The 13,804-nt window shown below is 47.5% G+C and overlaps 1 protein-coding gene across 13 annotated transcripts in view; it reads left to right on the top strand.

The window, feature by feature from the left end:
- The first annotated feature begins 10,078 nt into the window (after nucleotides 1–10,078).
- TMEM44 (transmembrane protein 44) overlaps nucleotides 10,079–13,804 on the top strand; it is a 35,275-nt gene continuing 31,549 nt past the window's right edge. For 3 of the 13 annotated variants that reach the window (XM_073804050.1, XM_073804046.1, XM_073804045.1), the window contains exons 1-2: nucleotides 10,088–10,461; nucleotides 13,327–13,453. In XM_073804050.1, the coding sequence (XP_073660151.1) occupies nucleotides 10,325–10,461; nucleotides 13,327–13,453 (264 nt within the window). In that variant the 5' untranslated portion in view covers nucleotides 10,088–10,324. Of the gene's footprint in view, nucleotides 10,462–13,326; nucleotides 13,454–13,804 lie in introns of all 13 variants that reach the window. The other 10 variants (XM_073804044.1, XM_033855637.2, XM_033855639.2 and 7 more) reach the window with 7 other exon arrangements.

The following is a 13,804-nucleotide window of genomic DNA, read 5'->3' as shown; positions in this document are numbered from 1 at the left end:
TTATCACACTATCAAATTTTTTGTTTCGAAATGTTTTTCCAATATTTAATTACAAGGACTATGCCACCCTTTTCAAGTAGAACCTGCTATACATCTGTCATCTGTTTACTTTTCAGGACATTAGTAGGAAGTGTGGTTTCTCTCAAGAAACCAATAGCAGCATATGTTTTCTTGGTGGGGAACCAGGAAAAATTTGGCAGCAAGCCAGAAATCTACTTAACTCCGACCTTGTTTTACCAGCCTTTTCCCATCTTCGGTCTTTGTGGAGAAGTGAGGAAAATCGTTTTAAATTTCCACGCCTAACAACCATTTGTCGTCTGTTGTGTTCAACGTACTGTAAACCAGGTGAAGGCGAGAGGCCCTACAGAAAGGAAAAATGGTGCTTTCAAAAGTTTCCAGTATAGGGACTTCCCTGGTGGTCCAGTGGTTAAGAATCCGCCTTCCAATGCAGGGGACACAGGTTCGATCCCCGTTCGGGGAACGAAGATCCCACATGCATGCCGCAGCTAAGCTTGCGTGCTCTAGGGCCCATGCGCTGCAACGATGCGGCCAAATAAATATATTTTTTAAAAAGTCTCCAGTATAAAGAGGAAACAATAACCATTCTGAGCAATTTAAAAACAAAAGGCATTATGTTAGCAAAAAGTAGACCCTCAATAAAATTTTTAAATGTTTTATTGAAGTGCAATACGTATACAGAAAGTGCACAATCATAAGTGTACAGATAGCTGAATTTCCACAAGCAACACACTGATGCAGCCAGCACCCTGATGCAGACACAGAGCATGACCAGCACCCGCCTAACCGCTGTTCCAACCTTTCCGCCTCCCTTTATATTATATAGAAACAGAATCAACGGTGTGTACCCTTACGTACCTCACTTTTTTAATCAGGGTTTGTGAGATTCGTCCATATTCTCACGTGTAATCGTAAATCGTTCATTCTCATTGCCAAATAGCATTCTATGGTGTGAATATATCACAGTTTATCAGTTTTATTATTGGTGGGCTTGTAGAGGTTTCTCAGGTTTGGGTTTTTTTTAATTTTTCAATTAATAAACTTTATTATTTAGACCAGTTTTAGGCTCACAGCAAAATTATGCAGAAAGTACGGAGAGTTCCCATTTATCCCCAGTCCCCCCACACACAGAGCCTCCCCTACTGTCAACACCCCATACCACAGTGGCTCGTTCGTTACAATGGATGAAGCTACAGTAACACATCCTTATCACCCAATGGGTTTTGGTTTTTTAAAATAGTGCTGCCATGGATGTGGTAATACAGTGCTCTTCAACAGAACTTTCTGCTATAATGGAAATGTTCTATAATCGGTGCTGTCCAGTACGTGACTACAGCCATATGTGACTATTGAGCCCTTAAAATGTGGCTAGTGACATCTTCAGAAGTTAACTGCTAAAGGTAAAGACTCTTAACTCCTGCCTGACCCAACAATCAAAGGTCAGTATGATGAGATTTTTTTCAGAGTTGGGGGAGAATAGGGGTAAATTTCACATTTATAATTTATACATCTTGTCTACTTCTAAAGTAGGCAACACACAGTATTAAAACACTTATAATCTTTTGGATTATAAACCATTGAGTTTTTTTAAAAAGGATTTTTGAATCCATAGTAATATTCAAAAAAGGGAGAGGAAGGGAACCTTTTTTACAAAAGAACCCCAGGGAGAAAACGTAGAAGGAATGATAGGATCATCATTTTGTAACCATCAACGAAATCAAGGATTCAGGCAAGATCACCAACGGATGCTGAAAGCACTGAGTGAAAGGTCTTTGTGGAACTGTATAGTCACACCCCTCTAAGTATCACCCACCCTTACTTATTAAATTCAAAGGGAAAGTGCTTTCTACAATGGAGCAACCTGGCAGCCACTACGTTAAACAAGTGATCAAACTCAGCATCACCCGTGGAACGCCAGCCTGGCATTCTGCACCCCCGATGCAGTGTATTAGGGAGTACACGACATCACCTTGTACTGCTTTTGCAAAAGCACTTAACCTCAATATAATCACGAGGAAACAACTAGATGAATCCCACATTTGGGACAATCTATAAAACAAGGGACCTGGGCTAAAGAGACACACAGCTAAATGAGGGAATCCTAAACTGAAAAAAAAAAAAATCAACTACATTACTGGACATTATTGGAACAACTGAGCAAATTTTAATATGGACTACATTTTTTTCTTCCAGTTTTATTGAGATATAATTGACATACAGCACTATGTAAGTTTAAGGTGTGCAGCATAATGATCTGATTTACATGCATCATGAAGTGGTTCTCACAGTAAGTTTAGTGAACATCCATCACCTCATATAGGTATAAAATTAAAGAAATAGAAAAAATTGTTTTCCTTGTGATGAGAATTCTTATGATTTACTCTTAACAATTTTCATATATAACATACAGCAGTGTTCATTATATTCATCATGTTGTACGTCACACCCCTAGTACTTATGTATCTTATAACAGGAAGTTGGTACTTTGCGACCACCTTCATCCACTTCCCCTCCCCCACCCCATCCCCGGATTGCATATTAGATAAGATTATTGTATCAGTGCAATAGAAGTGTGGTTCTGAGGAGACTATCCTTGGAGAAACATGCTGATGCATATTAAGGGTAAAATGTCGTGATACCTGCAATTTCAAATGGTTCCGAGTGGAGACAGAGAGACAAAACAAATGTGGCAAAATGTTAACAGTTGGTGAATCTAGGTAGGTATTCTTTCACCTTTCTGTAATTTTGAAATTTTTCAAAATAAAAAATCGGGGAGTGAGGTGTTGTAAGAGTTGACAGTTAAATGCCATAAGGGCTCAGGAGCCATTCAGAAGCACAGACAAAATTGTACCAGAAGACTACAGAATCAAAGTTACCACGATTAACAGATACACGCAGAGCTTCTGTCTTTACTCTTTGCCTTTGCTGGCTTTTAGGCAGGGTGGTTATCCAGCTCCCATACTGGCATGTAGGAACTTAGCAGGATGCTGGTTGCTTTCTGAATTGCAAACGGCAGTGAGAACTTACATTTCTTTTAAATAATTATCTCAATGCAAATATTCAAGTGCTCAATTCGCTTTAAGAGGTGAGTTGCCGGACTTCCCTTGTGGCGCAGTGGTTAAGAAGCCACCTGCCAGTGCAGGGGACACGGGTTCGAGCCCTGGCCCGGGAAGATCCCACATGCCGCTGAGCAGCTAAGCCTGTGCGCCACAACTACTGAGCCCGCGCCCCTAGAGCCCACATTCCGCAGAAAGAGAAGCCACTGCAGTGAGAAGCCAGCACACCGCAACAAAGTGTAGGCCCTGCTCTCTGCAACTAGAGAAAGCCCTTGCAGTAATGAAGACCCAACGCAGCCAAAAATAAATACATTAATTAATTAACTTTTTAAAAAAAGGTTAGTTGCCTTGCTTTAACGTCCCTTTAAAAAAGGACTTTCCTTGATGTAACATCTCAACATCTGTCCGTTCCATTAGCCCTTGCCTAGCTTCTGAGTGACATGCAGGAAGTGACTTTCAGCAATCAGATGTTACAAGGAGCTTGAGGGGAAAAAGGTGAAGAAACCCTCACAAGATCCTACAGTGTGTTGACAGTTTTTTTTTTTTTTTTTTTTTTGCGGTACACAGGCCTCTCACTGTTGTGGACTCTCCCGTTGCGGAGCACAGGCTCCGGACATGCAGGCTCAGCGGCCATGGCTCACGGGCCCAGCCGCTCCGCGGCATGTGGGATCTTCCCGGACCGGGGCACGAACCCGCGTCCCCTGTATCGGCAGGCGGACTCTCAACCACTGCGCCACCAGGGAAGCCCAACAGAGTTTTAAATAGAACCCAGGACCCCAACAGTCCTACCACCTGCTTCAATCACAACACTCCAACTTGTCCACAACGGGACTGATTAAGATTTGGAAAGGCCAGGATAAACAACAAGGTCCTACTGGCTAGCACAGGGAACTAGATTCAATATCCTGTGAAACCACAATGGAAAAGAATATGAAAAAGAATATATATGTATAACTGAATCACTTTGCTGTACAGCAGAAATTAACACAACGTTGTAAATCAACTCTATTTCAATAAAAATTTTTTAAAAGATTTGGAAGGGTCAGTATTGCATTCTCTTAGAATTAACTTCTCTGTATTTATAGCAGGTAAAACACACCGATGCAGAACTTTTTTTAAATGTTGTTTGAGGAGTAGCCCCAAGCCCTTCCTCTCAATAATGCATTTTAAAGAACACTGGCAGGAGGCAATGTGTCCTCAGAAGAGAAAAGCTGTTGAGCTGCTAGCCTGTCCCACCCACCACCACAAGCGGCTGGGATTTACGGCCTGATTGGCCGCCCATTCCTCAGAAATGCTCAGCCCACTGCAGCCCTTCCTGCGTCAGGATAATGCCGATGGGCACAGTGCCTCTACCAACAGGACAAGTTTACGAGCTGTGAGGGAGGACGTGTGCTATGGTCCTCTTGTTAGTTTTTCTTTCTGACAAACTCTGGACCATGGCCAAAAAAAACATTCGCTTCTGGACCTTGGAGGAGCCTGGTAAAGGAACTGAGACACTTCCTGAGGGCGGATCAGGTGGAGAGCCCTATGGAAGGTACTGGAAGAATTTGGGAGGGGTCCTAATGGCAGGGAGGGAGTTGGTTAGAATGCATCATCCTAAGTGTTCCCTACAAGATGAAGTCCTGGCTCCTTCAGGACCGGACCATCTGCCCCTCTCGCCCATCTCCCCTCGCTGCAGAACCTCTGCTGTTTCTTGTGCCCATAGACAAGCTCTTACCACCTCCAGGAGCACATTTGCAGGACTGGTGCTATGGCCTTGCCACCAAAAGCAAACATTCTCCAGAGCCCAGCTCATGCGTTTCTTGAAAGCCTTCCCCAATGTACACACACATGCAATGTTAGGTATCACCTAAGCATTTTCTTTCTTTTTTTTTTTAACATCTTTATTGGAGTATAATTGCTTTACAATGGTGTGTTAGTTTCTGCTTTATAACAAAATGAATCAGTTATATATATATACATACGTTCCCATTATCTCATCCCTCTTGTGTCTCCCTCCCTCCCACCCTCCCACCCTCCCTATTCCACGCCTCTAGGTGGTCACAATGCACTGAGCTGATCTCCCTGTGCTATGCGGCTGCTTCCCACTAGCTATCTATTTTACATTTGGTAGAGTATATATGTCCATGCCACTCTCTCACTTCATCCCAGCTTACCCTTCTCTCTCCCCGTGTCCTCAAGTCCATTCTCTACATCTGTGTCTTTATCCCTGTCCTGCCCCTAGGTTCATTAGAACCATTTTGGATTGGAAGAATCAACATTGTGAAAGTGACTATACTACCCAAAGCATTTTCAATATGTTCTTAAGTACATATCACATTTCTCTGGCCTGTTTAAAAATCAATATTTTCATTCCGTAAATATTTTTCTAACTATGTGCCAGGCACTGAGCTGGGGAGACAGGTAGGAACTAACCAACCCCAGCTGCAAGGTGCTCACAGCCTGGTAGAAGGACAACATTCATCGTGCTTGAGAGGCACCCTAACAGAGGAGGAGAGCAGGCACCTACCCCCTCAGGACCAGGACGCCCAATCACCTTTGTAGGGAAGACTACCGGTGGAGCAGCTTTGGGAAGGAAAACCACCCAGTTTGGTTTTAGACGCGCTCAATTAAGACATGCAAGACATGTCACGCATAGGCAGTTGCGTATGTGAGTCTAAAGTCTGGGAGCTCTGAGCTGCAGATAACTCACTTGGGAGGCAAAGCACAGAAGACAGATGCTCCTGGAACGTCGTGGGGAAGGGAAGAACTGAGCTCTGTGTCTCCCTCCATTGTTGATCTTCCTTTTCACATATTCTTTATACCTCTTTTTTTTTTTTTTTTTTTGGCGGTACGCGGGCCTCTCACTGTTGTGGCCTCTCCCACTGTGGAGCACAGGCTCCGGACGCGCAGCCTCAGCGGCCATGGCTCACGGGCCCAGCCACTCCGCAGCATGTGGGATCTTCCCGGACCGGGGCACGAACCCACGTCCCCTGCATCGGCAGGCGGACTCTCAACCACAGAGCCACAAGGGAAGCCCTATACCTCTTTTTTTTAGTGGATCTGAGGTTCTTCCTAGGAAGGACAATAACAATAATAATTGCCACTGTTGACATGTGCCAGATGCTTTATCTGCAGGATGTCTAATAATCACAGTAACTCTATGATAGGTACTCCTATTCTCAGTTTACAGGTAAAAATACTCCTGTGCAGAGAGAATCAGTGCTTCACCCCAATCACACCTGCAAGGACGCAGAGTGAGAATTCCAGTCAAGATTCTCCAAAGCCCACGTCTTCCCACTGCATCATCCAATGAGCCAAGATATCCAGAGACTGGGAACAGCTCCCCGCAGCTTCTCCAGCCCCACTGAGGGCCATCTCATAACCTAGTGTGTCTCATAAGAATCTCCTAAGAAGAGACTTCCATGGTGGCACAGTGGTTAAGAATCTGCCTGCTAATGTAGGGGACATGGGTTCGAGCCCTGGTCCGGGAAGATCCCACATGCCGTGGAGCAACTAAGCCCGTGCACCACAACTACTGAGCCTATGCCCTAGAGCCTGCGAGCCACAACTCCTGAGCCTGCATGCCACAACTACTGAAGCCCACGCGCCTAGAGCCTGTGCTCCGCAACAAGAGAAGCCACCGCAATAAGAAGCCCTCACGCTGCAATGAAGAGTAGCCCCCGCTCGCCACAACTAGAGAAAGCCCGCATGCAGCAATGAAGACCCAACGCAGCCAAAAATAAATAAATTGTTTTTAAAAAAAAAAGAATCTCCTAAGAAGCTTGTGCAAAGCAGTGTAGTTGACTAAATAATGGTCCCCAAAGATTTCAAGTCCTAATCCTTGGAACCTGTAAATGTTACCTTATGTGGAAAATGGGTCTTTGCAGACGTGATTAAGTTAAAGAACTTGAGACAAGAAGATTATCGTGGATTACCTGAGTAGGTCACAAATGCAATCACAGTGTCTTTATAAGAGAAAGGCAGAGGGAGATTTAACACACAGAAGAGGAGAAGGCACTATAGCCACGGAGGCAGGAGGCAGAGACTGATCAGAGGAATGCAGCCATAAGGCAAGGAACGCTGGCAACCACCAGAAGCTGGAAGAGGCAGGACAAGAAACAGCTTCTCCCCCAGAGCTGCCATGGAGAGGCAGCCCAGCCAACACCTTGATTTTGGTCCAGTGAAAACTGATTTCAGACTTTTGGCCTCCAGAACTGAGGGAATACATTTTTGTTTCTTTAAACCACTGCATTTGTGGTGATTTGTTTCAGCAACTCCAGGAAACTAATCCATGCAGATTCCAAGGACACATGCCCAGGGAGTTGGAGTTAGTAGGTCTGCTTTTTGACAGGCAGCCAGAGTGATTCTGATACTGACAATCTGTGGGCCACACTGCCTCAACTGCTCAGGCAGGGTACCTGTAGGACTTAAACCCTTAAACTAGGGATTTTTAGTCTGGGTCTATTCTGCTATGGAATCCATATTTGAATTTCAGGTGTTCCATAAATTCCTTAAGATTATACGAGAAACTGTGTGTGGGTGTGCACACAAGTTCATATTTTTCAGGGGTGAGGTTTTCTTCAGATTCTCAGAGGAGTCACAGAAAAGGTGGAGAATTAACTACTAATTTAAGAAAAAGACGTTAATGTGTGTAAACCTGGTCCAAGGTGGGTGAGGAGGATTGGCCAAGCAGGGTCCTTAGTTCCCCGACCAGGGATCGAACCGGGGCCACAGCAGTGAAGGCGCCGAGTTCTAACCACTGGATCACCAGGGAATTCCCTGAAGCAACTTTTATTTTTTATTTTTATTTTTCGGCCGCACCATGCAGCTTATGGGATCTCAGTTCCCCGACCAGGGATCGAACCCGTGCCCCCAGCATTGGAAGCACGGGGCCTTAACCACTGGACAGCCAGGGAAGTCCCCGCAACTTTTAAATTAGGCCCACCTCCCCAGGGTCTATGCTGAGCCTGAGAGAGAAGGAAACCGTAACAAAGATTGAATCAAATTAAATAGTGGTATCTTCAAGTCAAAACAAAACTGAGAGCATAAGGCAACCTTAGGGCCTGGTGAGAGAGTGACACAAAACTGTGGGCTGTGTCTTCACTTCAGTGAGATAATTAGTGGAATAGATTACCTTTGGATAGATCTGCCTTTGGGAGCAGTAAGTAGACAGCATCACTAGAGGAACCCAGGATCTAGGTAGGCAGTCACTGGTCAGCACCCACAGGAGAGCAAGGTAGAGATGACCATTTGTAAGCACAGAGAACAAACACCGGAAGAGCCCAAAAAGAACAAGAAGGCAAAAACAAAGAAGAAAAAAAAAGATGAAGAAGAAAAAAAAAAAGAATCAGAAGGCAGAGGTTTCAGACTAGGAGCATTTTTTGTTTATACACTATGAGAAACTTGGGTTACATATATTTTTAATTTAACCCTTTAATCTTGTCTTAGTTGGCATGAATTTTATATCAATTCATCTTAATCATGTTACTATTTGAATTTTGGCCCCTTTTGCTTAATAACATATTTTAATTTTATCTTTATTTGCTCGATTGCCTGTTTAATATCTCTCTCTTTTCTACTGGACTGTAAATTCCCCTGAGGTAGAAAAACATCTGTTTTTCTCAACAATGTGTCCCCCACTCCTAGCACAATGCCTGACAGATAGTGTTTTATTTCTCCCGTGTGTGGTCATAACTTGTTTAAAATGAATGAACCAATAAAATAGTGTAGCCACTTTGGAAAACAGTCCAGTAGTTCCTCGAAACTTGAAACACAGAGTTACCATGGGACCCAGCAATTCTACTCCTAGGTATGTGACCAAGAGGACTGAAAACCTATGTCCACACAAAAACTTGTAGACAAATGTTCACAGCGCATTATTCATAACAGCCAAAAAGTGGAAACAACCCAGATGTCCATCAACTGATGAAAAGATAAATAAATCTGGTACAACCATACAATGGATTATTTTTCAGCCATAAAAAGAAATAACATACGGATACATGCTACAACATGGATGACGCTTAAAAACATTATGCTAAGTGAAAGAAGTCAGTCACAAAAAGGTCACTATTGGATGATTCCATTTATAAGGAATGTCCAGCATAGGCAGCTCCATAGAGACAGAGGTAGATGTGTGGTTGCCTAGGGCTGGGAGTGCTTGAGAGGGGTGGAGAGTAACTGCTAGTAGGCACTAGGTTTTTTGGCAGGTAATGAAAATGTTCTAAAATTAGATAACGGTGGTGGTTGCACAGCTCTGTGGATATATTAAAAACCACTGAATTGTACACTTTAAATGGGTGAATTTTATGATATATGAATGGGACCTCAGTAAAGCTATTTTTAAAAATAAAAAAAAGAAATGATATAGTCATGTCCTTTAAGAAAAGTTATTAAAATCAACAATGAAAATTTTAAATCATAATAATAGTTTGTTTTCAAGAACAATAGCCCTGTGTACTTGAACTGACGGCAGTGTGGCTGGATGGGAGGGGACAGATTGCAAAAATCACGGGGCTCCCTGGCTGCGGGGGTCGCGGGGTAAGAGGACTTCGCCTCCAGAGCCCCGCTTGGGCAACGGAACAGGGACACAGGGTGCAGCTCCAGCCTCAGAAAAGAGTGAGGGAGGATGCAGAGGGGCGCGTTTGATTCCTCCTTCTTGGCCTCCCACAGCACCCTTTGTACTGTGCCATTTTAACGATCTGGACCAAGCCCCACTCCTCGCGGGATCCCCAGCGCCCAAGCAAGCTCCCCAGGCGCCAAGTATGTATTGTTTGACTCAGGAAACATGGTGGGTTAATGAACGGACGAGGTGCCTCACAGTGCGCCGGCAGGTCACTGTATTCCGCTCTGGCCGCCGGGTTTGGGGGTGCGTGGCAGCGAAGGGGTCCGCGGGAGCCGTGCTGCCGCTGTCTGGGGGGCGTGGGGCGCAGCCTTTGTGCAGAGGCTGCTCCCGGCTTCCGCCACTGGGGGGCGGCCTCCCGCCCGCCGACCCCCGACAATAGCGCGAGGGGTGGGGAGCCGCGCGTTCCCGGAAACTTTTCCCTCGAGTCTTGACCGCCGCCGCCCGCCCCCTGAAGCGCGGATCTGGGCGCGCCCATCTCCGGCCTGCGGTCGGCGCGCTCGGCTGGGGCCGCCGCGAAGGAACAGAACCGGAGGAGACGCGCGGGGAGGCAGCGCCCGGGGCGGCGGGCAGCGGGGGGAGGCTGCGCGCGGGTCCCCGGCCAGGCGGAGGCGCGGGCACCGGGCCAGGCGGAGCTGATACAGCCATGGGGGAGGCGCCCAGCCCTGCGCCCGCGCTCTGGGACTGGGACTACCTGGACCACTGCTTCGCCCGCCACCGTGTCTGCATCTCCTTCGGCCTGTGGATCTGCGCCTTCTCCTGCTGGATCGCCGTCCACGCGCTGTAATGGGGACTGGGACCGGGCGGCGCCAGGGCGGGGACCGGGGCGGCCGCGGGGGGAAATGGGGCGCTGCCCCCTGCCAACTCGCGCTTGGAAACCTAGAGGGAAGGGGGCAGAAAGGGAGGATGCAGGAGGCAGCACAATTGCAGGATCGAGAGGAACATTTTGCTGTAGACTGAAATCAGATACTTCTTTCCGGATTCCACGCACAGGAGACTGGGCTGGGAGCCAGCAGGAGGAGGCTGGGTGGTGCAGTGGACGGGGCCGTGGACTGGAAGCAGCCAGTCCTGGGTTCTAGTGTCGGCCTTTCCCCGTTTACTGGCCGTGTGAGCTGGGCGAGCTATAAGATCCCTGGGGCCCGTTTTACTCACGTAAATGGGCATGATAGCACATAGGACGGCTGGGAGGATCAAATAGTACTCGTAGAGCTCTTACTAAGTGCTCATTGAACAGCATTATTGTTGCTCCAACACTGCCATCAACCCTTGGCGGAGGGCAAGGGCCTTGGACAAGTCCCTCGATGTTTCTGGCCTCAATTTACTGGCCCTCTTAGCTGAGAAGAGGGGAGGCTAGTATCCGACTCTGGCCACAGACTTTGCCCTGGTCCGTCCGACACCTGGAGTGTTTTGGCCAAGTGGTCCCCATAACCTGGGTTCTAAGGGTGAAGTCTGGCTAAAGATGGTCTCCAGATCTTCTGCCACCCTGTCCCAAGCTCTGGAGGATGGTGCCACCCACGTATTCCCTGGCAGGGGAGAAGGACCACCCCTGAGGGAGGCTGACACCGGCTCTCCTTTGACAGGCAATCCCGTTCCCCTCAGGCATTTGACGCTGGTGGAGAGATTCTGCAGCCCCAGGGCCCAGTCCCTGGAATATGAATAAGAAGACGCTTAGAACAGTTACTGAGGGCCTAGTGCTGCGTTAACTCACTGATCCCTGCCACAGCCCCATGGGGTAGGGACTGTCATTGACCCCGCTTAGATGAGAAGCCTGAGCTGCTGAGAGGTTAACTAACTTGCCTGAGTAAATAGGGAGAACCGAAATCCCAGAACCTACTAGAAAGGGGCAGGCTTGTGAGGTAAACTACCCAGATCAGAGGATGGGAACTAACAAGGCACTTTATGTGCATTATCTCACTTGTCCCTCACCGCCACCCTCTAAAGCCAGTATTATTAGACGTCTTACCCTCCAGGAACTAAGGCTTGGAGAGGTTAAGGAGCTCCCTCGAGAATGCCCAGTGGCCAGGCTGAGAGCACAGCCTCTGCCTTTTCGCCTTGCCTCAGCTGTGTGGGGACTGGGTCAGAGTCAGCCCGGGATCCCTGACCCCTAAGAGCTGGGGAAGTGGCCGGAGAGCCGCAGGGCACACGCAGAGCCGCCACACGTGAAGCAGAGGCCTGCCGTTAACTCACCTTTCACCATAGGCCTCAGTGTTCTCCTTTCTCAAATGGGAGGGTTGAAATGAATTATTTCTTTTTTTAAATCAATTTATTTATTTATTTATTTGTTTTATTTTCTTGGCTGTGTTGGGTCTTGGTTGCCGCGCACGGGCTTTCTCTGGTTGTGGTGAGCGGGGGCTACTCTTCGTTGTTGTGGTACGCGGGCTTCTTATGGCGGTGGCTTCTCTTGTTGCAGAGCACGGACTCCAGGCGCGCAAGCCTCAGTATTTGTGGCACATGGGCTCAGTAGTTGTGACTCACGGGCTCTAGAGCGCTGGCTCAGTAGTTGTGGCGCACGGGCTTAGTTGCTCCGCGGCATGTGAGAACTTCCCGGACCAGGGCTCGAGCCCGTGTCCCCTGCATTGGCAGGCGGATTCTTAACCACTGCGCCACCAGGGAAGCCCTAAATGAATTATTTCTAATTTGGGTCCAACTCAGAGAGCCTCTAATGTAGGAATTTTCACTCCTGGGCCTTGAAACAGTTTCAGGACCCAAATTAACAGTTGGTATTCCTACTGTGAGCTTTGGGCTTCGGCTGGCTGGTCGGAGAATGTTTGGGAGCCCAATGGCCTTCTGTCCTCATTCATTAGTCCCAAGGGCTGAGCCCAGAACCAGCCATATGGTCCTAATGATGTAGAGTGAGTACCACCCTGTGGTTAAATGAAGTGAAACCAGAGCTGCAATCGTGCCTCAGTTTCTCCATAGAAATGGAGCAGGGAAACATCTAGAATAAAGTATTTCCAAGCTCCGATCAATGATGCTGACAGAGAGACATCTGGCCCCTTCCAGTCTGTCCTGCCTTCCTGCGCTTGTTCCTGGGGGTGGAAAGCGGGCAGTAAGGGAGAGAAGCCAGCAGTGGGGCCCCTAGGGGGAGGTCAGCCCAGAGTGCCATCACAGCTTAGCGGAGTCTCCCCCGGTGTGTGAGGAACATGCGCCCAAAATGAAATCAGTTTGGATGCAGCTGGCAGAAGCCAGGCCATTTCACTGCACAGATGGATTAGAAGGATTGCATTTTAATTTCAAAGAAGCGAGTTGCCTTTTTAATCCAGGCAATTAACTCTGCTCTGCAGTTAAACTGCAATGATTGGGTTACTTTTATAACCCTCCTGTTGCCTTTCAAAACATAACAGCTGACAGCTCATTTGTCAGCACTGAGTGGTGGGTCACGAACTTGAGGCAGCCAGATTTGTAGGAGGAATTTCTTTCATCCTTTCACGAGGTCTGCCTCCGGCCATGGGCTTGTTGGTCAGAGGCTCGGAGGTTTTCCATCCTTTCTTTAACCACCTGTAAACTAAGGTCAAAACCACCTGCTGAATATCGGGAAGAAAGTGATTCTGAGGGACCTAAAGTCACAATTGCCCTTTTCAGACACCTGCTTTTGGAACCCAAACTCACGTCTCTGTGTTCTGCCCACACGCCTGTCTGTCCCCGCAGGCTTCTCTATCTGAGATGTGGGAAGAAATCCGGACGGGACCAGTCGGCGCTGTGTGCTGCCTGCTGCCTCCTGACCAGCCTGTGTGACACCATCGGGGCGATTCTGGCCAAACAGCTCACCATCCAGGTGTGTTGGGCCTACAGGTGACAGTGGTTTCTGTCTCGTTCCTTCCCCATGCGAGGCAGTTTCACCTCAGGGCTTGTGCCCCTGCTGGCCTTCCTGCTCCTCCAATACCCACGTGGCTCACTGCTCACCTCCTTTAAGTCTTTGCTCAGATATCTCCTTCTCAATAAGGCCTCCCTGATCACCCGTTTAAAAGTGTGCCCTGCCTCTACCACAGGTGCTCCAGACAACCTCATCTTGCTCTAGTTTTCCCTAATATACCATCGACTTCACTTATTCATCATGTTTATGGCTTATTGTATGTTAACCCCTACTAGAATGTCAGCTCCATAAGGGCAAAAATTTTTATTCGCT

Source organism: Tursiops truncatus, chromosome 4, assembly GCF_011762595.2.
Source record: "Tursiops truncatus isolate mTurTru1 chromosome 4, mTurTru1.mat.Y, whole genome shotgun sequence".
Taxonomy (NCBI): Eukaryota; Metazoa; Chordata; class Mammalia; order Artiodactyla; family Delphinidae; genus Tursiops; species Tursiops truncatus.
The sequence above is the reverse complement of the archived record's forward strand: the minus strand, read 5'-3'. Positions and strand labels throughout refer to the sequence as shown.